The sequence below is a fragment of the Eucyclogobius newberryi genome, unplaced genomic scaffold (assembly GCF_026437365.1).
Source record: "Eucyclogobius newberryi isolate DKJ021-1_F unplaced genomic scaffold, fEucNew1.0.hap1 SCAF_14, whole genome shotgun sequence".
In the NCBI taxonomy this organism is placed as follows: domain Eukaryota; kingdom Metazoa; phylum Chordata; class Actinopteri; order Gobiiformes; family Gobiidae; genus Eucyclogobius; species Eucyclogobius newberryi.
The window spans coordinates 31,383,977-31,410,169 of record NW_027315768.1 but is presented as its reverse complement, the minus strand read 5'-3'; the positions used below and the strand labels follow the sequence as shown (position 1 = coordinate 31,410,169).

The 26,193-nt window shown below is 38.9% G+C and overlaps 1 protein-coding gene across 26 annotated transcripts in view; it reads left to right on the top strand.

Moving 5' to 3' along the window:
• The first annotated feature begins 2,126 nt into the window (after nucleotides 1-2,126).
• neb (nebulin) overlaps nucleotides 2,127-26,193 on the top strand; it is a 161,380-nt gene continuing 137,313 nt past the window's right edge. For 25 of the 26 annotated variants that reach the window (XM_072445241.1, XM_072445236.1, XM_072445237.1 and 22 more), the window contains exons 1-9: nucleotides 2,127-2,216; nucleotides 3,222-3,294; nucleotides 12,259-12,330; nucleotides 12,839-12,949; nucleotides 14,457-14,564; nucleotides 15,848-15,952; nucleotides 17,335-17,439; nucleotides 18,179-18,283; nucleotides 19,828-19,932. In XM_072445241.1, the coding sequence (XP_072301342.1) occupies nucleotides 3,241-3,294; nucleotides 12,259-12,330; nucleotides 12,839-12,949; nucleotides 14,457-14,564; nucleotides 15,848-15,952; nucleotides 17,335-17,439; nucleotides 18,179-18,283; nucleotides 19,828-19,932 (765 nt within the window). In that variant the 5' untranslated portion in view covers nucleotides 2,127-2,216; nucleotides 3,222-3,240. The remainder of the gene's footprint in view (nucleotides 2,217-3,221; nucleotides 3,295-12,258; nucleotides 12,331-12,838; nucleotides 12,950-14,456; nucleotides 14,565-15,847; nucleotides 15,953-17,334; nucleotides 17,440-18,178; nucleotides 18,284-19,827; nucleotides 19,933-26,193) is intronic. The other variant, XM_072445216.1, reaches the window with a different exon arrangement.

Here is a 26,193-nt window from a genome sequence, read left to right as displayed (position 1 = left end):
ACACACACACACACACACATAAGCGCATTCACCAAACTCTTCTTACATTGGAAAAATATAATATGATTTTTTTCAAATTCAAAACATAGATATATATTTTACAGATCACTAAATCACTGTGTTCAAAGAACAAATCATCAAAACATGATTTTCACACAAAAAAAAACCATGATGAATATTTACTGCACCTCAGTGACTTCTGCTCTTTCCTTTCAGAGGCTTCACCTCGGCAAGTGCCACTCTCATGTCATTTTATGTCCAGCATCCTCGAAAAGGATCGCTCGCACATTGTATTGTATTATAGTAGTTATAGAATGGGAGAAGGGATATGGCCCCAGAGGTTGACCTTTTGGCCCTTTCGGGGCCAGGCCGGTGCCAAGACTTTGCCCAGAAAGGTGAGCGTATCATCAGGAAAAGTCGACTCCAAATTCCCTGCAGCACAGATAGGCTAAGCGGGGCGTGTCATCACCAATCATATGAGTGGGATGTGTGTCTTGACCTCCACCGAACCCCTGAGATTGACTCACCGAACCCCTGAGATATGATCGAACCCCTGGGGTTCGATCATACCCAGGTTAAGAACCGCACCACATTAACCATTCAAAACAAAAAATGTGATTTATTTTGAATGTGAAAAAGAGCTGCACAAAAGACACAGGAGGCACTCAAACTCAGGATTGCAGTGGGTCGTGCACCTGATTCTTAAAGCCACAAACCACTTGTTTGAAGTCAGAGAGGATTTTAAGTAGAGCAAAGTAAAAATAAAATAGATTTCTGGTTGTTTACATCTTCCCCCTGGTCAAATGAGTAAACAGGCCAATCACATTCTACTCGGGTGTTTAACGTGGTGAAGAAAAGACTTTCTGATTAAAGTACGATAGTAATGACTCAGGTGTAACTTGTAAACAAAGGGAGGTTAGTTTCAGGTGAGACTCCTTCCTGAGGGCAGGGCTTACCAGCTCCTTAGATTGAAAATGACTTTGTGATGGAAATCAAAACATCTTGAATTTAAAACGTTTGAAACGTTTTCAATCCTGGATAAATGACGGATTACAACGACCTGAAATTAATATGATTAAAATCAGATGTTGTTTTTTTTAGTAAGAAATCAAATCAAAAATCATGTTTGATCAGTGCAGGAAAGAACATGAATTCAATTCATTACAAATAAATGTTTGAAGATAAGATGGATCTTTCTTTGTTCCAGCTCTGCTCTTGTCCAGATGTCTGAGGTCATTCCACACTGACCGTCTGAAGCAGCCGCCTGCATCTGCCTTTACTGGACTTACTCCAGACACATTGCTTATGCTAATGCTATCCGCTAAACTTTTGTCAAATTAAGATTGAAAGCCATGTTTATTTCTTTTTAGTGAGGATTGTGATTGATCAGTGCGAGAAAGGAAATTGTGACATGTTTTTGCCATATTTCATGATTGTTTCAGTCAAATGGTCAAACGAGTTAAAGTCTCTGCGGTGGGTTCAGGCCGAAGGGTTCAGGCAGAAGGGTTCAGGCCGAAGGGTTCAGGCAGAAGGGTTCAGGCCGAAGGGTTCAGGCCGAAGGGTTCAGGCCGAAGGGTTCAGGCAGAAGGGTTCAGGCAGAAGGGTTCAGGCCGAAGGGTTCAGGCAGAAGGGTTCAGGCCGAAGGGTTCAGGCCGAAGGGTTCAGGCAGAGGGGTTCAGGCAGAAGGGTTCAGGCCGAAGGGTTCAGGCAGAAGGGTTCAGGCCGAAGGGTTCAGGCCGAAGGGTTCAGGCAGAAGGGTTCAGGCAGAAGGGTTCAGGCAGAAGGGTTCAGGCAGAAGCTCGTACTTATACCTTCCAGCCCTGGTTGAACTTTATATATTCTCTGCTCTTGTCCAGTTGTGACTTAACTACTCCAGTCTGAGGTCATTCCACTCTGACCATCTGAAGCAGCCACGACCCTTTTCTTAGCCTTCATCAACATCACCCCAACACAATGTCGCCTGGATTTGCTCCTACTTTCCCCCCTGTCGCCCTCATCCCTGCCCCTCTGATGCCCCAACAGGTGCTCCCGTCTGAAAACCTCACTTTGGTATATTTAGATTTTGAAACCCGAGATCGGTGGTTTGCCATTGGCCCGTCTGCGCACATGAGAACCTGGGTAGGACCCTCAGCTGTGTGCTGTCGCCCACCGTTTCTCTGGAGGGAACTTGGGGAGGCTTTGGTGACTTGGGAGACCATTTATTACTGATTCAACGGGTAAGCAAACAAAAGGATGACATGCATTGGTTAATATTGAATCCGCGGCTTTTGGTCTTTTTCTGCCAAGTTGACGCCGGCTTATTTAAAAGGATCTCATTGAGGATTAAGAGGCTCGAACTGTGTTTTCTTTTGTGGAGTAACACATCAAAACGACGTCCTACGAAGCAAGAAAGTCTCTCCCATTGGACGCCACGACCTGTGACACGTCCGCTTTGCCAACTCACCCAAACTCCCGACTTCCGACTTTTAACTTCTTCTACATCTTTCCGACCTCTTCTTTTTTTTTGCTCTTAAATAATCTTTTTTTACTTGTAGAAATTTCTCCCAAGCGCTAAGAAAAGCTAGTTAGCATGCCGTCCTATATTTAACCTACAGCCTCAGAAGGCATTGCATCTGTGTTAGCTAAACGCAGTGCACCAATCAGCTCGCGGCATTAGCTTACATGTCAAATAGCACTGTAGCACTGGTCCGCTCAGCTGTCGCCAGGCTTCAGCCAAAATGCCGGCGGTGTACTGTATTATGGCCCGCTAAGGGGGAGGGGCCACTGTCACACGTTCGGAACTCAGGTTAATCTGGTCTGGTTTACCTCTTTCTAGCACTAGCTTTGTCAATCCCTAATTCATTGCCATGTTTTATCCCTTTTCTTGCCATTTCGTTCAGGGTAATACGCACGGTTGGGACTAGCTCTTGGGCGATCCGGGCTTCATCGCGGCGTGGATTCGTTTCCCTGGTACGGCGTGCAATTTGGTTGGAAATTTTGCAGTTTTATTTGAATCTTCTTTGTTATTTTTGTTCTTTTTAATGGGGTTTTCAAAGCTGGGAGAGGTGACACGGGCGGGAGGACAGGCGGTCTCTTAAAATACCCCACCCATTTGTTCCTCGGCGTCACCTAGATGCTAGACGCTTCTGGTCACTTCTGATTGAAAGATAGTCGGCCAAAGATTGCTGCGATATTGTAGCGATATTGGCCATTTCTAAGCGCTTCCGTTGTCTTTTCAACAGAGGCTTTACCCGTCTCGTCATGACGGACACCGAGGAGATCGAGGAGTTCGAGGAGGAGGAGGAGATCGAAGAGGTACGTCCACCGCCATTGCACATATTCAGTCGTAACGCCGCGAAATTTAAACCTACAATAGTTTAAATGACTTGAATAGACAATAGTAATAACCATAGACTGAGTATTTACTGTATTGTATTTGCTCGAGTGTTTAAAAACTGAAAAACAAATGAAATAGGACTAATAGGAAGATATGGGAAACGATTATAACATGGTCTAAATAAACAGAAACGTCATATTGAGTCAAATTATTACACATTTTATGACCCGGTTATGTGATTTATCAACTTTGTTTCCAGTTTCGAGCTTTCTTTTCTCATTTTCCGACACTGCTACATGAGATAAATTAAAAAGCAAACGGTCAGACAATCGCCGCGCGCTAAATTACGAAATCCAAACTAGTCAAATCGAGTTATTGTTCTGAATTCAAGTCATTTAAACTGTTATTTCCTGCAGCGTGTGTGACAGAGGTTGGCCCCTTGAATAGTCGTCCTCACAGTCAGCACTTCACGTTGGATACTGTTTCAGGAGCGCTTTTGAGCTGATTTTAAGTCTGGAGGGTTCTTAATAACTCGCTATCAATCAAATCTCGAATTAAAAGTCTTACGTTACTCAGTCATGTCTAAATTACATAATGTGTGGTCTTTATTTGAATACACAGTAGCAGGAACGCAATGTAAATCTGGCAAGTAATGAGTTTAATTTAATTTGTCATATTTAACATAAACTTTACTGTGTAGTATATTGTTTATTTGATACTAAAATCCTTTAATAAATCCCAGTATTAGTTAAATCCACAAAAACCTGAATTGGCAAAAATGTTCTTATATCTCGTTATTGTTTGAATTATACTGATAAAGATAATCCAACAGAAATGTGTTAAAACATGTCTTTAAATGTATTAGTTAAGGTTTAATTATCATAAACATTTAAATATGTGGGTAAAACAATCACAAAAGTGCAGAAATATCACCTTAAAGCTTCATTTAAAATTTTCAAACATAATTTTTTTCATCAAATTTTTCATCAAAATTTTTTGTCATGTTTTTTCAATGAAATCTATGCTCAATACTAATATTTGACATATCTTCAAAAACAACATTAACAATAACATCTAAATTACGATAATTTTACAACACTTCAAAGGACAAGGCTAAACGGTTCGATCCGGTCAACTGGAATATGTATAAAAATCAATATGGTCAAAGTTTATGTTAAAAAATGTGAATAAATACACATTATTTACATTTTAAAGCATGGCAGTGGTTTCGTTTTGGAGGCGCAGACAGTGGTCAGTGTTGTTCTGGCAGATGGACACATATTCACCGCAGAAATGCCGGACAGTTGTTCACTGGTTTTAGCTCGGCTTTGCGATGTCCTGCCAGCGTTAAGCCCGGCACCAAACTGTGAAGGCCGTCAGTGCACAGTCAAAGGAAGGGTCGTCATGGTAACTGATGACCAAATCTGTTCTAAAACCAGTGTCGAATACGTAACATTTCCATTCCTGAAATTTGATTCGAACTAGTTCAAGATCACACGGTAAAAAGAACGATGCCACCAATATTTATGTGGAAAATGACACTTCGGTGTGTGAAAAATACTGTTTTTAGTTTTCATTGTCAAAAAAATAATGACACTTTTACAGAATTTAAAAAAAAAAATATTTATTTAGATTTTATTTGCAATTCATAGTAGTGGCAGAGTTTAAAATAAATAAATAAATGAATATAATACATTTTTAAAAATGTGAAATAAAAAATAATGACACACTTTTATAGAACTAGTTCAAGATCACATGGTAAAAAGAAAGATGGTGCCATTATTTTTGCGGAAAATTGCACTTCGGTGTGTGAAAAATACTGTTTTAAATTTTCTTTGTCGTATAGAAATTGGGTATTGAGCCTTTTCCTTAGTAGTATCAGCAACACAGAGTTTAAAGAAATAAATAATAATTAATAATAAATGAATTAATTAACAGGAGCATTTACAAGATCCAAACGATTTTGAAAAAACAATTTAATTCGTTTTTTTTTTCAATTTGAGAATAAATTCACAATTCATAGTGACAGAGTTTAAAATATATATATATATATCTTAAATAATGATTTTTTTTTGTATTTGTTTATTTTAAGAATATATTCGCAATTCATTTTAAACCCAGCCACAGTCATTAGCATTTGTGAAAGTCTGCAACATTAAACTACTTCAGCAAACCCAATGAACCAGTTATTGAAATGTAATTATTGGAATTATGCCTTGATTCCAATTAATCTCACAAGTTGCAGCTTTACCCAGTTATTTAACCGCTTTGAACTACTTTGACATACGGTATTATGAATGAAAAGTGTGTATTATATATTTCTACAAAAGCTCACATAGCTTTACGTTGTTGTTGCAGAATGAGCAAATGAAAAAAACAATTTATTTTTAGACATTTTCTAAAATCTAAAGGTCTTTGCTGTGGTAGTAGACGCTGTTTGAAGCTAAAAGAAACCATATGCAGCGTTGTCATGGTTTATACAATATTCTAAGTAAATCTGATCAAGGGGCCAACCATTTTATAGGTATGTTTGAAGTTAAAAGTGCTGATATTAGCTTTATATCGTTCAGTAGATGTGTAATCCGATAGCTTCCACTGCTACATTGTACGATGCTTATTACAGATTGTCTATAATTGATGCTGTGTTGAGCGTCTCCATGTCAGTGTCCAATGGAAGAGTGAAAGCAGAAGGCTAAACGTGCAATCCTCATTTCCTGGTGAAATAGGATTAAAATAGCCTTGTATTGTTTGCCATTCAGCACTAATACCTTATATGGGAGTCTGGAGGATTTTCACCAAACACACCACGGTTTATGAATCTTTCAACTCCAATATAACGCATCAGCGATTTACTATTACGACAAAAGATAGTAAATTGAAAAAGGGGGCGGAAGATTTGAAAACACACATACACTCTGATTTCACTGAAACTTTCATCTGACGGTGGAGAAATTTAGCATTTTTCAGAGTTAATAAGTAAGATGGCTTCTTATTTATCTACAGAATGGGGAGAAACATAGTGTTGTCGAGGCACTTTAGGCTAGAAATGCTCATAACGTGTTTGAAATAGTGTATTTTGAACTTTTTTTAAATTTTGGACAACACAGTAATAGCATGGTAATAGCATGGTAATAGAATGGTAATAAATAATCAATTTCACATCCCTGCTTCCATTTTATTAAAAAAAAAGGGTATATCATAATTTCTGTCTTCATACATGATTAAGATGAACCATAATATCCTGAAATAAATTAGAATCACTGATATGTCTTGTTTTTTTGAATAGTTATAATATTTTTACCATGTTATTACCATGTTATTACTGTGCTGCAAATGAAAGTGCAAAGAGTAGTGTTTATTTATTTTCAATTTTTTTTTATTAGATTCACTTTATTGTATATAGCAATGGTAATTAAAATTCATTAATTTTGATATTTTGGAAACATTGACAAGGAACAGCAAGGCAAATGAGAAAAGATGACGTGAATATGATCCAGAAGCTCATAGTATAAACTAATTCATCATTAATATATAATAAGTGTAGGGTTTGCTCTTACATTAGATTCATTAATTAGAGAGTTACTGATAGAAGCGTTAAGTCCTTCTATGGTTCTCTCCTGTCTGATAGATCTGGATAACGAAGCCGCTCACAAATATTGATAAATGGTGTGAGATGCTTTTTCTCTCAGCTCTGGTTCAATTCAAGAGGTAGAATAATATATATGTTTAAGTTTATTACTCAGGAAAACTAGATCACTGAGGTTCAAAAATCAAAACTGATCCAAAGTGTGGACATTTTCTGTTTAACATGATGTTTTAGAGCAATTTATAAACTAACTATACTCATGGATTTAACATAATTGAATAGCTGTTGTGACTTAAAAACAGGCAAAGCAATGAATGGCACTTTTACTAATCTAAGTACAGAAAATATAACAAAAGTGTCTTTATTTTGCGTTGTACTGCGAGCTGCGTTCACACTCGTGCTCCGGGCCCAGGTTTGATCGAGGTGAAGTCCTAAAGTGTCGTGGACTCGCTTTGGTCCGGTTCTAGTCCTGATTTAGTCCGGATTTAGACCCGGGTTTGGTTCCAGTTTAGTCCCGATTTGGATGCTGGGTGAAGCGTGAAGCGAGGGTGAACGCGCCTTAAGCGGCTCCGACTGACCAGATTCAACGCTTTATTTGCTGCAGTGGATTATGATCTTCTGAAGTTGGTTTGGTTTAAAGGTTGTGAAAAGTATAATTCAGAGGTGATACAATTGTACTGTAGTGTCGTAATGTTATAAGTGATGTGAGTGTGAGAGTGTCTTCTTGAAATGCTGTTTGACTCTGGAACTCAGGCTTAAGTTAGACGGGTTATTTAAAGTGTGCTGTATGTGGGAAGGTCATTTACATTTTAGATCTGAGCTTTGAGGCAGCAGATGTTGCATCTTCTTTTTGTCTTTGTTCTAAAAGGAAGTGTAAAAGGTGCACTATGTCACTCCAGGTCGTTTTGCCTGGATTTTTCCACAGTATGGTTTTAAATTATATTGCGTTTATTCAATTAGTGGTGTTTGAATGAATATATACATAAATAAGTTAAAATTTGTTAAAATAAATAAATAAATAATAAATGCACTTTAATACCATACTGTGCAGGGTTGTCCAAAGTATTGATACAAAAAAATTGCAAACTTTCACCTTCCCGAAGATGATCTTAAGCGTTATTGGAACTGAATAGAAACAAAGAAAGTGCAATTATTAGTCTTTAAAATTTTGGTTTAAAAATTGCATTTTTTTTAAATGGGGCATCAAAATTGGTTTAGAGTGTCGAGCAAACCTTTTCCTTAATATCAAATTTTGAGTTTAAGACTGAAGTGACAGCGCTAATGCTGTGGAACGCTCCAGGCAAAGCAGCTCCTCCGTGCAGACCAGTGTGTGACCCTCCACCAAAAACACAGTAGCCTAACCCTAATCCTTTTAAGCAGATTTAAATCAAAATCTAAAAACCTACAAAAAAAAATAAAAAATACTGTTGAAGTGACGTATGACCGTTTTTTCCGATTTACAAATTATGACTTTATTTGGTGTGTTTATACCTGTTGTACATATACATTACAGTTTTACACCGATCGAGTAGGCCTTTGTGCCAAAAATGTTGAAAAATCTGAGCATTCCAGTCAAAGTTTACGTATAATTCAAAACAATTCTGACCCTCTAAACATGAATTCAACAAAAATAAAGTCGCTCTCAGATATATTTATTCATCAAATTAAAAAAAGAATGACATTGGATGAGTTTTGCCCAGTGTTTGCTGGGTAATTTCCTACTGTGATGTCATCAATCACAAACAGGAAGTGAAATAATAAAACCTAAAAAATGTGCTATTCTGTGATAACATTTCAACCTTTTTTAGCATTTTAGTTCAATGAGTGGTCGGACCTGTCAGAGATGCAACATGTGGAAAACAAGGAAAGCAAATCAAAACTCTATTAAAAGCTATTAAAAGCTATTAAAAGGCTAAAATGATAGACGATGATGATATATATGAGTTGCCAGTGAACGGGGCCTAACCTCGCTGCATTGGCTTTGTTCTGATCAGATCCAGGTCAGCGTAATCCCGCCCGACCTTTGTGTGAACAGACGCCCGGGATGGGAAAGCTGCGCAAACATTCGTGTACCGCCGTGCGCCGTAGCAACCGGCCAGTACAACGAATAAACAGAGAAGGACTAATTGTCATACGAGACGGCGGTGTAAAAAGCGCGTAGTCGTTGCAGTGAAATACAGGTGTGTCGTAGCGCGAAATAGAGACGAGCCGTCGAGTGGCAAGAGGTTTGTGAGAGCACGTCCTCCTAAACCAGGATCAGAAGTTTACACGGAAAAGGCCCAATGTTTTGATGCTTTCTAGTTTGTTTCTGTGAGGTTTTCGTTTGATTTCGTATGTTGTTTCCTCAGTTGTTCAGGTTAAGTTCTGCTCATGTTGTAGTTCAATTTCAAAGCGCCCCCTACAGGTCGGACGACTCATTGAACTAAAACACAGCTAAGATAAATATATTTTGAATTTAGCTAAAATGATTAAAACAATTCTAGCAGAGAATAGCAAATTTTTTAGGTTTATAATTTCACTTCCTGTTTGTAATGGATGACATCACACTAGGAAAGACTGGGCAAAAACTGATGAACTGACACAATTTATTTTATTGACGAATAAAAATGAATGAGAGCAACTTTATTTTGTTGAATTAATGTTTAGAGAGTCAAAAAAGTAGTTTATTTGTGTAAATTATGAATAAACTTTGACTGGAACGAGTGTGTGATGTCACTTCCTGCTACTTTCTTCAGATTTTTCAACATTTTCTCCCCAAATACCTACTCGATTGGTGTAAAACTATAATTTATATGTACAACAGGTATAAATACATCAAATAAAGTCAAAATTAGAACATTGTAAAACCCTGTCATGGGCACTTTAAATTGTCTTAATCTTGTGCAATTTACAGTATCAAAATTACAATACAGTAAGAAGTTATCACAGTAAACACTATTTTTGTATTGTTTGATATTTTGGAGAGGTTTTTGATGTATTTATTCCTATTTGGCTGGAGATTCAAGTACAGATTTGAGTTTTAGTGCATCGTTTAGTGCTTTTATTCGTCAGTATCTTGATATATAGTTGTCATTTGAGTTGAGAATCGTTCTTTTAATTCAGTTCATGTCCCGTAAAGTCAGAGTTAGTTGTGATTTGTACACAATCCTGTAATTCTCGCTCTGTTTCCTCTTAAGGTTTTGAGTATATTGCCCTCTTTAGTCTTGGTTCACACCAGTTTCATGAAAGTCTAGTCCTGACATGCTCATGTTGAACACTGTATGTGAGGAATGTCCCGATTGGCTTGATATTTGAAACTCATGAAGCCGCTTTGCCTATTAATAGACAATAAAACTTTCAAAATCAAGTGCTATTGAACAGTAGAGGCAGATTTATGAGTAGCAGGAGTGGACGAAATGGTAGTTGAAATAGTAAGAATCATTTAGAAACTTATTAGACCTGGATTATTGCACTTATTTCAAGATATTTCTTACTTACAAAATAATTTCTTTCACTTTCAGGTCAATTTTCTGCCAATAATACATTTAGCAGATGGATAAATACTCACTAAACACATTAAAAGGTATCTTAAAAGTTTATAATTGTATTTAAATGCCATAAAAGAACAAACAATCATGGCATAGTGGCATAGAAGAAAGACTAGTACAAAATAGTATTAGAAAGTTATTGTTTTGTACTTATTTCAAGATATTTCTTACTTGTTTTAACATAATTACTTTCAGTATCTGTCAATAAGGTAAGAAAACAGTGCTGGGAATAATGTTCTTTCCCAGTTGGAAGATATTTTAACTTGAAATAGCAAAGAAATAATGAAACAACAATCTTTCTGAAGTATTGTAAAATATTGAAACAAAATGTTGCAGTTGTAGCATCAGTCGTTATTCCTCTATGAACGTTCTCTAAATGTTCCCTAAATAATCTCTAAATATTCCCTAAATATTCCCTAAATATTCCCTAAATGTTTTCTAAATATTCCCTAAATATTCCCTAAATATTCCATATCCATAAATGTTCTCTAAATGTTCTCTAAATATTCCCTAAATGTTCTCTAAATATTCTCTAAATGTTCTCTAAATGTTCTCTAAATATTCCATATCCCTAAATGTTCTCTAAATGTTCTCTAAATATTCCCTAAATATTCCATATCCATAAATGTTCTCTAAATGTTCTCTAAATATTCCCTAAATGTTCTCTAAATGTTCTCTAAATATTCCCTAAATATTCCATATCCATAAATGTTCTCTAAATGTTCTCTAAATATTCCCTAAATGTTCTCTAAATATTCCCTAAATATTCCCTAAATATTCCATATCCCTAAATGTTCTCTAAATATTCTCTAAATGTTCTCTAAATGTTCCCTAAGTATTTTCTAAATGTTCTCTAAATATTCTCTAAATATTCTCTAAATGTTCTCTAAATGTTCTCTAAATGTTCTCTAAATGTTCTCTAAATATTCTCTAAATGTTCTCTAAATATTCTCTAAATGTTCTCTAAATGTTCTCTAAATGTTCTCTAAATGTTCTCTAAATATTCTCTAAATGTTCTCTAAATGTTCTCTAAATATTCTCTAAATGTTCTCTAAATGTTCTCTAAATGTTCTCTAAATATTCTCTAAATGTTCTCTAGATGTTCCCTAAATATTCTCTAAATGTTCTCTAAATGTTCCCTAAATATTCTCTAAATGTTCTCTAAATATTCTCTAAATGTTCTCTAAATCATTTAGAGAACATTTAGAGAATATTTAGAGAACATTTAGAGAATATTTAGAGAATATTTAGGGAACATTTAGACTAAATGTTCCCTAAATATTCTCTAAATATTCTCTAAATATTCTCTAAATGTTCTCTAAATATTCTCTAAATATTCTCTAAATATTCTCTAAATGTTCTCTAAATATTCTCTAAATATTCTCTAAATGTTCTCTAAATGTTCTCTAAATATTCTCTAAATATTCTCTAAATATTCTCTAAATGTTCGCTAAATATTCTCTAAATATTCTCTAAATGTTCGCTAAATATTCTCTAAATATTCTCTAAATATTCTCTAAATGTTCCATAAATATTCTCTAAATATTCTCTAAATGTTCGCTAAATATTCTCTAAATATTCTCTAAATATTCTCTAAATATTCTCTAAATATTCTCTAAATATTCTCTAAATGTTCGCTAAATATTCTCTAAATATTCTCTAAATATTCTCTAAATATTCTCTAAATATTCTCTAAATATTCTCTAAATATTCTCTAAATGTTCTTCTAACCAAAAACCAGAGCTGGAGAAAATTCAACCTCAATCCTTGTTGATCTTGTGCTGTTTCTCCCATAACCTTTGAAACTACATAGTGTCCTATATTTGTAGTATGTTGTTGAGGAGTATTCCGCGGGGACTACCACCACTACAACTACTACTACAACGGGTGGCACTATGCAGGTAACGCACCTCCTTCAAGGGCCTGAGGACAGACGCTACGCTAAGCTAAGCTACGGCGCCGCGGCCTCCATGTTCGCATGCGTCAGTAGATGTCTGACTTTAACCTGCTTTTTCAACACAAAACACACAAAACCGAATGCTGTTAATGTCTTTTACATCACGCAGTATAAAATGGCGCTATTTTAAGCCATTTTAGACTCAAGTGACAGGTAAGTTGCAGACTAAGAGCAGCTTTTTGCTTATTTTAGTAGAAGCAGCAGCAGCAGCTTTAATAACAGCGTCGACGGCTGAACAATGTGATTTTTTCTTGCTTGAATTTAAATTGTAATATTTATTTAGTCCAATTTGATTCACTGTCTCATTCATTTAGTCCAGATTTATCCTCATGTTGTTGTCCTTTCACATTGTGCAGCCTGAGCCACTTCCTGTATCTCCTGTTGAAATCTGTCACATATAAAGTGAGTGTTATATATAAAATGTTAATGGTCCTTTGTTGGTCCTGGTCTAGTCGTCTGGACTGGCCACGAGGAAAGTGAGGCAGAAGGTGAAGGTGGATACTTCCAAGTTCATGACCCCGTACCTGGCCCACAGCCAGAAGATGCTGGAGCAGTACAGCCACGTAAGAGACACCACCCGGGACACGTCTACACCACCTACACCCGGGACACGTCTACACCACCTACACCCGGGACACGTCTACACCACCTACACCCGGGACACGTCGACACCACCTACACCCGGGACACGTCTACACCACCTACACCCGGGACACGTCTACACCACCTACACCCGGGACACGTCTACACCACCTACACCCGGGACACGTCTACACCACCTACACCCGGGACACGTCTACACCACCTACACCCGGGACACGTCTACACCACCTACACCCGGGACACGTCTACACCACCTACACCCGGGACACGTCTACACCACCTACACCCGGGACACGTCTACACCACCTACACCCGGGACACGTCTACACCACCTACACCCGGGACACGTCTACACCACCTACACCCGGGACACGTCGACACCACCTACACCCGGGACACGTCTACACCACCTACACCCGGGACACGTCTACACCACCTACACCCGGGACACGTCTACACCACCTACACCCGGGACACGTCTACACCACCTACACCCGGGACACGTCTACACCACCTACACCCGGGACACGTCTACACCACCTACACCCGGGACACGTCTACACCACCTACACCCGGGACACGTCTACACCACCTACACCCGGGACACGTCTACACCACCTACACCCGGGACACGTCTACACCACCTACACCCGGGACACGTCTACACCACCTACACCCGGGACACGTCTACACCACCTACACCCGGGACACGTCTACACCACCTACACCCGGGACACGTCTACACCACCTACACCCGGGACACGTCTACACCACCTACACCCGGGACACGTCTACACCACCTACACCCGGGACACGTCTACACCACCTACACCCGGGACACGTCTACACCACCTACACCCGGGACACGTCTACACCACCTACACCCGGGACACGTCTACACCACCTACACCCGGGACACGTCTACACCACCTACACCCGGGACACGTCTACACCACCTACACCCGGGACACGTCTACACCACCTACACCCGGGACACGTCTACACCACCTACACCCGGGACACGTCTACACCACCTACACCCGGGACACGTCTACACCATCTACACCCGGAACACGTCTACACCATCTACACCCGGAACATATGTACACCATCTACACCCGGAACATATGTACACCATCTACACCCGGAACATATGTACACCATCTACACCCGGAACATATGTACACCATCTACACCCGGAACATATGTACACCATCTACACCCGGAACATATGTACACCATCTACACCCGGAACATATGTACACCATCTACACCCGGGACACGTCTACTTCCTGCACATATTTACACAATTGTATATATGTAGAAATACATTGTGTGTACTTTTACTGTGTGTCGTTATTTATAAGCTGTTCAAATGGATTCCACTGTAATTACAGTAGTAATGTCAGAATACTGTTGAATACTGTTGAATACTGTTGAATACTGTTGTTCTGCTGTGTGTGACAGAATAAGTACAGACACGCCTATGACATGTCCAAAGGGACTCCTCCTGCTCTCGCCACGGAAACGCCCGAGATGATCCGCATCAGGAAGGCCCAGGAGCAGCTCAGCGAGGTGCTACTCACTCTGAACATCGCTCTTTTAATCAATATTATACATTATTTATCTCTTACAAAAGTCAAACGTCTGGATTCACACGCAATATATATATATATATATATATATATATATATATATATATATATATATATATATATATATATATTATATGTCATTTTTCTCTTCTTTTTCCCATTTCAATACTTTATTTGGACACTAAACATAATTAAAATACACATAATAATAATTATATACAACATACTAAAGACTTTAGGCTTCTTTATAGATACAAAAGACGAGTAATCAAAATATAATGTATTGTCAATGGAGATGTACATTGAAGATAAGAATTGATTAACGGTTTTATAATTATTGAAAGAAAGAAAGAAAGAAAGAAAAGAGCTTGTTCTGTAACTATGCACACATATTTTACATCATGTGAATCGTAATTTAAAAACAAAGCAAAAATTGGGTTACGAGAATCAGAATTTATTTCAATTTACATTTGAAGTCAGGCCATGGTTATTTTATCAATTGGTTTACGGATCCGCCGCACTTAGATTATTGATTTATACAATATAAATAAAATAAATTATTGTCAATTATTTTTTATAAAGTACTGCCGACAACGCAAAATAGCATTAAATGAAATATAAAAAGCGGTATTAAGTCAAAAGACAAGCAATTTTTCGTCAAAATCCTGCGGGAGTCTGTGACGGACCCTGTGCCCGTTTCCCTGTCTGCTGCACGCCTTTATATCGCAAATATACATTTTAAACCCGTTTACCACATTTCCTCCAGCGCGTTTTGCTTTGACTAAGGCTACACACTGACAAAAAATTGCTTCACATGCTCTTATCTTTTGACGTAATACTGCTTTTTATATTTCATTTAATGCTATTTTGCGTTGTCGGCGGTACTTTATAAAAAAAACAAAATATAATAATTTATTTTATTTATAGTGTAGAAATACTGCGACAAGTTGGCCACTGTCCAGGATGTACCCCGCCTAAGGCCCGAAGTCACTGGGATAGGCCCCAGTCACCCGCGACCCCGAAAGGGAACAAGCGGTAGAAAATGGATGGATGGATGGATAGTGTAGAAATCAATAATCTAAGTGCGGCGGATCCGTAAAATAACTGCAGCCTGAACAGGAATCACCAGCACAAACACATCCTATAATTCCATCTTTACACAGTTTTATTTTTATCATTACGTAACGTTGGAGGGCTGCGTTTTTCACGATTAAAACAAATGCTGTTGCTAATGCTGTTGCTAATGCTGTTGTTCGGCGCCAGGTCAAATACCGGATGGAGGGAAACAAGGTTCGAACCACGAGCTTGTACGACGGTGAGGCCAAAGAGATCGCCCACGTCAAGCACGTGTCCGAGCTCATCAGCAAGGTAAGAGGTCAACCATGCACCCAGAAACTATATATAATCACATTTTAAAATCATACACACGGAAACAAACACCTCATGAATCCGTGCTAGAGTATTTAGTACTACAAGGGCCGGGAATCACGAGGTATTATTACGATACGTGTAATCATCAATGTACTCTGCAAGAAAGGCTCACACGCTCATTTAATATTGTAATTTCGATCTTAATTTGCAGGCTTTAAATGGCTTTGTGCTTATTGTCAACTGGCACGTGTTGAAACAGCAGGAGATAATTCAGTTTCACGTGCGCACAACAAAATGTCAAAGCAACACAAACAGACACAAAGTATCACCGTTTGAAAGGAGAAAATACAGATTTACAATAGTGTTTCTTTTTTAAACCACAACATGCATTTTTATAAGAGTTATTTCTAAGTTATCTGTTTTTATTATTATACTTCTGTGCCTAATCTGTGTTGCAACATTGGAATTTCCCCATTGTGGGACGAATAAAGGTTATCTTATCTTATCTTATTTAGTTCATAAAATGCACTTTGAAACTGTGAATATATTTACTTTCTCTAAATTAGCAACGTTTCACTAAAACGTACAATTATATTTTAGATTTGACTAAACCTTCTGTTGCACTTCCTGGTTGGACATCTCTAGCAAATATTATGACATAGAGGTCACAACTGTTACCAGGCAACAGTACTGTAAACAAGAGTCAAAATCCATATACATATACATTGCATAACAGTTTTGATTTTACGAACAATAATACCTTATACCAACTTTATTTTGTTGAATGAAGGTTAAACTGTCAGAAAAGTGTCAGTTAAGCGTAAATCGTCTGTGCTTTCAACGACATGTCGCACGTTGATGACATCACAGAGGGATTCAGCTCTACTTCTTGTCATTTTACCGTTTTATTTTTCAACATTTCGTCACAAACTGCAACTTAACGGACGTAAAACTATAATAAATATTTACCACAGGTTCTGCACCACCAAACAAAGTCAAAATTTGAAGAACAATAGAACGTCACATGGACTTTAAGTTCTGCCTTTTGCGAAATGTACAAAATAATGCAAACATCTTGTGGTATCGATACTGTATCAGTGAATAACGTATCACAATATATCAACACATACATTTTTTTATTTTTTTAATAAACGCCTGTACAGTATATTTTGCAGATTGTTGTGTGACTAATTAGTGTTTCTTTCATTATATGCTAACACTACTACACAATATCACAAATAAACACCGCTACATGCTAATCCTACTCCGCTGAAGCTAATTTCCTCTTATCCAAGTACAATGATATGTTTCCTCCAATATGCTAATCCCGTTTAATAAATCAAGCGTGTGAATTAAAACAGTCGATTTGCGTTCCGTAGGTTCTGTACAGGCAGAAGTGGGACGAAACCAAGGACCGTTATCTGCTGCCTCCCGACGCTCCTGAGCTGGTGCTGGCCGTGAAGAACGCGGCCAACTACAGCAAAGTGAGTCCCCCGAGCACGTCGATCGAGCTGCTCAGTGACCCAGTCACCCAGCACTAAAAAGACACAAATAATGTAGTGAATTAAAGTGTTTTTTAATGAAGTACCGGAATTCAAATAATAATACTGACAAAAATGTACAGCTCTTATAATTTTTTGCATTATTACTGTCTCAATGACAATATTCCGATGATATTTTAATGATTTAATGTGGTAAAATGTGTCTGTAAATGAAACAATTAACTACGCAAATGTTATAATGTAGTGAATTAAAATGTCTGTCATAAAATACCGGAATTCAAATAATAATACTGAAAAAAATTTACAGCTCTTATAATTTTTTGCATTATTTCTGTCTCAATGACAATATTCCGATGATATTTTAACGCTTTAATGTGTTAAAATGTGTCTGTAAATCTCTTTGTTGGGATTCAAATATCACACAAAATATGGAAGTTAAAAAGCAGAAATATCACTTGTTGTTGGAGGATTAAACTAAACATTTCTATCACTTTTTTCATGTTTTTTTTAAAAATTGCTTAAATTAGTGACGATACACTTGATATTCAAACTGTTCTCACCTCCAAAACAACAATAGCGATATTATATGTTTTTCGATGTACATCCTCCACCTCTGTCGTCTTTTAACGCTTGTATACGGCGTTTGTACGGTGCAAAAAGAAGCTGAAAATCGCAGAAAAGGCTTTCTTCTTGTGTGTGACCTCTTTGTCGTCTCCGTCAGAAACGATACTGCGAGGACTGGAACGAGGAGAAGACCATGTTCTACCCGTACAGCGACAGCCCCGAGCTGCGCAGAGTGGCCAAGGCCCAGGAGGTCCTCAGCGATGTGAGTAAAACGTGACTGACCCCTCCCACAACGAGGCCACAATACGCAATATAATGTCACAATCCAACACCACAAACAGTGGAAATAGGTTAAAACAATCTCTCTATATGTGCTGTAATTTAAAGAAAAGACTATTTTTGGCTTGTTTTTATTCTATGTCGATATAACGTTATGGCAGCTCTAATGTAACTTAAAGCGCCCCCTACAGGTCAGACGACTCATTGAACTAAAATGCAGTTAAGATAAATATATTCTGAATTTTGCTAAAAATTGTTAAAAAAAATTATTACAGAATAGCACATTTTTTTAGGTTTATAGTTTAACTTCCTGTTTGTAATTGATGACATCACACCAGGAAATTACCCAGCAAACACTGTGGAAAAACTCTTTTGATGTCACTTTTCTCTTTTTTTTTTGACAAATTGAAATTATGTGAGAGCAACTTTATTTTGTTGAATTAATGAGTCAAAAAAGTAGTTATTTTCTGTAAATTTTGCAAAAACTGGGGAAAGACAGGAATGAGCCTAGTGTCACTTCCTGTCATTTTCTACAGATTTTACGTTTTCTTCGAAAATACCTACTCGATTGGTGTAAACTTTTAATTTATACGTACAACAGGTATAAATAAATACAGTAAATAAAATCAAAATGAGAAAATTGTGAAAATCTGTCATACGCACTTTAAGGAACTGTTATGTTTATTATTATTTAGCATTCGGGTGGTCCATATGGTAAATAAAATAAAAAAGAAAGAGATTTATATCGTACTTAATGTTAGATTAAAAAAACAAAACTTCATAAATATAATTATGAGGTTTTAATGGTAATTTCTTAAATTTATTGAAATGTTGTGCAAAATCATGTGCTTACAACATAGATATGATAGAATCAGTTGCTTGTTGTCAAAAGTATAGAAAAACTCATACAGCTGATACTAAAACTAGTATCGAAACTAGACCAGAGCGAAACAAATGAAGTAAAATTTAAACGAATAAATAATTTGAGAAGAAACTAGATACCATTTTTTAACAAATATACTGAAAATTGTTCGACCTTTACCAGCCTTTTTATTGGACCACATGGTAAAATAAAGAGATTACTATTATTTTGTGTTGAAAATTATTGTAAATTTAAAAAAAAAAAAAAAAAAAAAAGAGTGTTTTTTTTCCTTCTTTTTTTTTATATCAATGTGGTATGGAAATCGTTATCGAGTATAGAGGCCACCCAGTAGTATCTAAGTCGAGTTTGAACCCAAGGCATTATCTGCTCTTAACGTGGCAAAACAACTTAGCTTAGCACATTTTCTGCTTAGCTTTTACCGCGTCTCCACAGTCCGTCGGTTCGTGCTGAATCAGACGTGTCGTATGTCGCCATTTCCACTCAAAGCAATTAAACGGCCCCATTTTCCTCAAAGACTATTACATTTCTGCTGATGTGACGGAAGACACGAAATGGCCGCTATAAGACAACGGATTCGGGTCAAACGGCGGCGTCTATTGAGCGATGGCTAACAGTAGTAAATGTGTGTGTTTGCTTGTCCGCAGGTGCACTACAAGAAGGGTCATGACCAACGCAAAGCCAAGTACACCTCGCTGGCCGATCCCCCCGAAGTGGAACTGGCCCGGAAAGCGGCTGACCAGCGCAGTGATGTAAGGGAAAACGCCACCTTTGTCGTTTCATTCCACCGGTGTCTCAGACTTGCACGCGCCACATCGAAACTGAGACTGAACGCAGACCCAAAGACTGAAACAACAGTAGAATACGGGTCCCACATGCACGTTCGCCGCATCCGAATTGGGACTAAACGAGGACTAAAGCCGAAATGAAAGGACTAAGACAGGACCAACCCAAGCCCACATCAGGACTAACACGGCTCTATACATGCGTTCACGGGGACGTCATACATCCGGGACTTCCCCATAGCAGCCATTTTGAAAGGGGCACGCGATATATATGTAAACCACCACAACTGCATCCTTTTCTACGGCTTAATGTGCTACGAATACTTTGATTCTTTAGACGATAACGACAAACTGAGGTACACGACAAAGCTCTCCTTCCTTGGTCTGACAACAGAGCGATGCCCCTTTCAAAATGGCGGACTCGGTTGCTACTGTACAAGTTCCCGGATTTGCGAACGCATTTATAGGCTCGAATAATGATCATAGTATTTACACACTCATATATACTGTAGAGCGAGTTAGCAAAAGGTGTGTGAACGTGTAACAGAAGGATTCAGAAGTGCTGGAATACAGTAATGCGTATATGTTTTTACAAGAATGTTTGGCTAGATCTCTTGGTAGAAAAGGTTTCAAACTTCTGGACGATGTTTTAGAAATCGACACATTTTGATGGCCAACCGAAGCCATTTTCAGTTTGAAGCGTTACAAGGGAAGCGGACACGATGCAACCTACCTTCTGTTTACAGTAGCATTCTCAGACCTGGATGTAAACAAAGCAGGACACATGCTAAGTTATGCATTTAACAGGCGTTGAGTAAACCAATCTGATAAATACGAGCGATTCCTCAAGCTGAGCGACATGTAAACTCTGGCCTTTAGTCGTTTCTTAGAGCCAGACGTGTGTTTTAGTGTCCTTTACCGTGACAGTTTGGGTTGCGCTCTGCCACCTTCCTCACTGGTGTTTCGGTCCGCCGATTAAACCGATTTTGGTGCTTTTTCTTCTGACTTGGAGCAGTAGAGCGACAGCGGCGTCCGTCTTCAGAACTGTATGGCGAGTGCGAGAGAGTTGGCGCGCCCCCTCGTCCCGATTCACAGTCTGGTGGGCGCGTTTCCGGATCTCGCTGGCCTTCCTGATGCAACGATGGGACTTCCTAAGACCTAATCGGACTAAACTCTGGGTTTACGTAACAGTGACGGCCGTTCTTAGCAGATAATGAAACAACTTTAATGTTTATCTGGCCGCGCGCATCGTTATTTTTTCCATACGTCGACCTATTGAAATATCGAGGGGAAAACCAAAGCGTAACCACCACCTGCTCCCTTCACATACGACTGCCCCCTTTAAACCCACTGGGCCGAGCGCGTGAGGCCAACAATAGCTTTCCCCCCGACTATTCCCAGCGACACACGGACACATATGCGACGAGGATATAAAAAGATGACTTTGTTCATGTTATCGACAGGGATTTTAAGATTTTCTTCGGGCTGTAGCGACCGTTAGCCCCGCCCGCCGAGTCCCTTCTCTCACTCTGACAAAGAAACAACTGTCTCGGGAAGTCGAAAGCGGTGCAGCTAATGAGGCATCGCTTAGTTCTATAAGAGTCCATCGTATGAAATAAGGATGGTTGATATGTTGTACTGTAGGTATTGTGATATCGGAGGGTTTTCCAAGACCTAACGTATGAGTCCGATATTGAGAATTTTGCAGATATTTGGCACACTTTATTATATTCTGCGCTGTCCCAGTCTCTATTGGTCACTATGTCATTCCCAGTGTATCCTCAGAGCATCAGATTTAGTGAAAAATGTGTTAAAAAAGAATTCAAAAATATAGCCGCAAGCGGCAATGATCGGCCCTCGCCACGCCGCCGCCACGCCGCCGCCACACCGCCGCCACGCCGCAAGAGGAGGGGGCGCTAACGCGCCCCAATTGTCCTTTTATTACGCCTACTGCTGAATCTGTGACGCTGTCACATCTTCTCCCCTTTGTTTTACCATCAAAAAGCAATTTTATTTTGAATTCTTGGCAAAATGTGCGGCTTTGCCGCACAGACACCGTGACTCTTTGAATGAAAATGTGGATAACTTTTGATGGTCTTGAAGATGAGTCTCACCAAATTTCAGGTTAATAGGGCTGACGCCCTGGGAGGAGTTTGTGAAAGTCTAAAGTGTAAACATGTTCTGGCGATTTCCCCATTGGAATAACATGAAAGGTTTCGGTCATCGTTACGGCAACGCCATAACAATTATGACATGAGTCATTGACTTTTTTGATGGGGATGCTAAAATTGAGTTGTGTGTCAAATTTCATATAATTTCGCAAAACTAAACATTTAACCTCCATATAAAATCTGTAGGGGGCGCTGTGGCGCCAAATGAATTTATTTCACTTCAAGTAGGTTTAGGGCAAAGAGTTTAACAACTGATTCTAATTTGACGCAATTCGGACTTTATCTGCGCAAACGGCAGAAATTTTAAATATGGGAGATTTCTGAAATTCTAGCTACAGTTTGCGGCTTCGCCGCACAGAGACCGTGAGAGGTATCAATGTAATTTGGATAACTTTTGATGTCCCACTCCTCAGTAGCATTTTCACCAAATTTCAGCTTTTTAGGGCCAACGCCCTGGGAGGAGTTCGTAAAAGTACGACGTTTGGAAAAACTCCGAAGTCATGTTTAGCCATTTTTGAAGCAATATGGCCGACATTTGGTTGGGCGGACGGCGTTGCCGTAATAATATTTTTTACTTCTCTTGTCACCATCTACCTCTGCGCCAAATTTCATGATTCTACGATCAGATTTTTTTTGGGTCATTTCCCATCTCTCAATGCATTTTTGGTACATTTGGGGGCGCTGACGCGCCAATTTTTTTAATGTTAGAAAAGGGAAATAGCCAGAATGTAGAGAGGCACGATTTTTAGAGGCGTGCAAATTTTTGTGACTTTTCGTCAATGTTCACTGGGTGAAAAATAGGGGGGTTGGTCCCGAGAAGAAGAAGAAAGAAAGAAAGAATAATATTCCGATGCGAAAACAATGTTTCCCATTTTTCAAATATCATAAACTATACATTTTCGGAAAGCGCTCGCGCTTTCCTACCTCATGGTGTGGGTCCCTGGTCACTGACGGGTACTTTCGATAATTTTGAGTGGGCTCCGCCCACTTTGTGTTTTTGGCCCTCTATACAGTAATAATGTTCAATTTTTGCCTTACATGCTTATATGCACGGAACATGCAAGAGATGGGGAACGTATTCGTGAGCTACTTAGCGCAAATGAGTGCTTTATATGGGGTCGTCATCCCAATGTAAAGTGCTCGTTTAGTGCGAACTTTTGCACGGGCTTCGCCCGTTTGCAACGGTAATGTTCCATTTTCCTACAACTAATTAGTATGCACGGGGCGTGCATGAGTGGAGGAGTGCGTTAGTGAGTGTTTGGAAGTGGGCGAGCGCTTCGCGCTCGATTTTGTGCGCACTACGTGCGCACTTTCGCAGCCGTGCTTCGCACGGCCTTACGAGATTAATAGGCCTCTCGCCAGCTTGTGGCGCTCGGGCCTAAATATAGCCGCAAGCGGCAATGATCGGCCCTCGCCACGCCGCCGCCACACCGCCGCCACGGCGCAAGAGGAGGGGGCGCTAACGCGCCCCAATTGTCCTTTTATCACGCCTACTGCTGAATCTGTGACGCTGTCACATGTTCTCCCCTTTGTTTTACCATCAAAAAGCAATTTTATTTTGAATTCTTGGCAAAATGTGCGGCTTTGCCGCACAGACACCGTGACTCTTTGAATGAAAATGTGGATAACTTTTGATGGTCCTGAAGATGAGTCTCACCAAATTTCAGGTTAATAGGGCTGACGCCCTGGGAGGAGTTTGTGAAAGTCTAAAGTGTAAACATGTTCTGGCCCCATTGGAATAACATGGGAGGTTTCGGTCATCGTTACGGCAACGCCATAACAATTATGACATGGGTCTCATTGACTTTTTTGATGGGGATGCTAAAATTGAGTTGTGTGTCAAATTTCATATAATTTCGCAAAACTAAACATTTAACCTCCATATAAAATCTGTAGGGGGCGCTGTGGCGCCAAATGAATTTATTTCACTTCAAGTAGGTTTAGGGCAAAGAGTTTAACAACTGATTCTAATTTGACGCAATTCGGACTTTATCTGCGCAAACGGCAGAAATTTTAAATATGGGAGATTTCTGAAATTTTAGTTACAGTTTGCGGCTTCGCCGCACAGAGACCGTGAGAGGTATCAATGTAATTTGGATAACTTTTGATGTCCCACTCCTCAGTAGCATTTTCACCAAATTTCAGCTTTTTAGGGCCAACGCCCTGGGAGGAGTTCGCAAAAGTACGACGTTTGGAAAGACTCCGAAGTCATGTTTAGCCATTTTTGAAGCAATATGGCCGACATTTGGTTCGGGGGACGGCGTTGCCGTAATAATATTTTTTACTTCTCTTGTCACCATCTACCTCTGCGCCAAATTTCATGATTCTACGATCAGATTTTTTTTGGGTCATTTCCCATCTCTCAATGCATTTTTGGTACATTTGGTGGCGCTGACGCGCCAATTTTTTTTATTTTAGAAAAGGGAAATAGCCAGAATGTAGAGAGGCACGATTTTTAGAGGTGTGCAAATTTTTGTGACTTTTCGTCAATGTTCACTGGGTGAAAAATAGGGGGGTTGGTCCCGAGAAGAAGAAGAAAGAAAGAAAGAAAGAAAGAATAATATTCCGATGCGAAAACAATGTTTCCCATTTTTCAAATATCATAAACTATACATTTTCGGAAAGCGCTCGCGCTTTCCTACCTCATGGTGTGGGTCCCTGGTCACTGACGGGTACTTTCGATAATTTTGAGTGGGCTCCGCCCACTTTGTGTTTTTGGCCCTCTATACAGTAATAATGTTCAATTTTTGCATTACATGCTTATATGCACGGAACATGCAAGAGATGGGGAACGTATTCGTGAGCTACTTAGCGCAAATGAGTGCTTTATATGGGGATGACGACCGCGAATGTAAAGTGCTCGTTTAGTGCGAACTTTTGCACGGGCTTCGCCCGTTTACAACGGTAATGTTCCATTTTCCTACAACTAATTAGTATGCACGGGGCGTGCATGAGTGGAGGAGTGCGTTAGTGAGTGTTTGGAAGTGGGCGAGCGCTTCGCGCTCGATTTCGTGCGCACTACGTGCGCACTTTCGCAGCCGTGCTTCGCACGGCCTTACGAGATTAATAGGCCTCTCGCCAGCTTGTGGCGCTCGGGCCTAAATAGCAACATTTGTGTTTAAACGTTGGCTGTATGTTTGCACAATTGCACGACAAATTGTTTCATATCCCAAATTAATACATTACGTTAGTATATTTACAAAAGTGAAAAGTTAAATCCTGCACACATACGTTTTGGGCCTTGCTATAGATTACATTTTTTTTTATAGATAATGTCAAATATCGGTTATCGACCCCAGAAACGAGACCGATATCGGCTTCAAAATGCACATCGGACCAGAGCACTTTGAGTAATAATAATTCTACTACTACTACTACTACTACTACTACTACTACTACTACTACTACTACTACTACTACTACTACTACTACTACTACTACTACTACTACTACTACTACTACTACTACTACTACTACTACTACTACTACTACTACTACTACTACTACTACTACTACTACTACTACTACTACTACTAATAATAATAATAATAATAATAATAATAATAATAATAATAATAATAATAATAATAATAATAATAATAATAATAATAATAATAATAATAATAATAATAATAATAATAATAATAATAATAATAATAATAATAATAATAATAATAATAATAATAATAATAATAAATATAGCCGCAAGCGGCAATGATCGGCCCTCGCCACGCCGCCGCCACACCGCCGCCACGCCGCAAGAGGAGGGGGCGCTAACGCGCCCCAATTGTCCTTTTATTACGCCTACTGCTGAATCTGTGACGCTGTCACATCTTCTCCCCTTTGTTTTACCATCAAAAAGCTATTTTATTTTGAATTCTTGGCAAAATGTGCGGCTTTGCCGCACAGACACCGTGACTCTTTGAATGAAAATGTTGATAACTTTTGATGGTCCTGAAGATGAGTCTCACCAAATTTCAGGTTTATATGTCTAACGCCCTGGGAGGAGTTTGTGAAAGTCTAAAATGTAAACATGTTCTGGCGAATTCCCCATTGG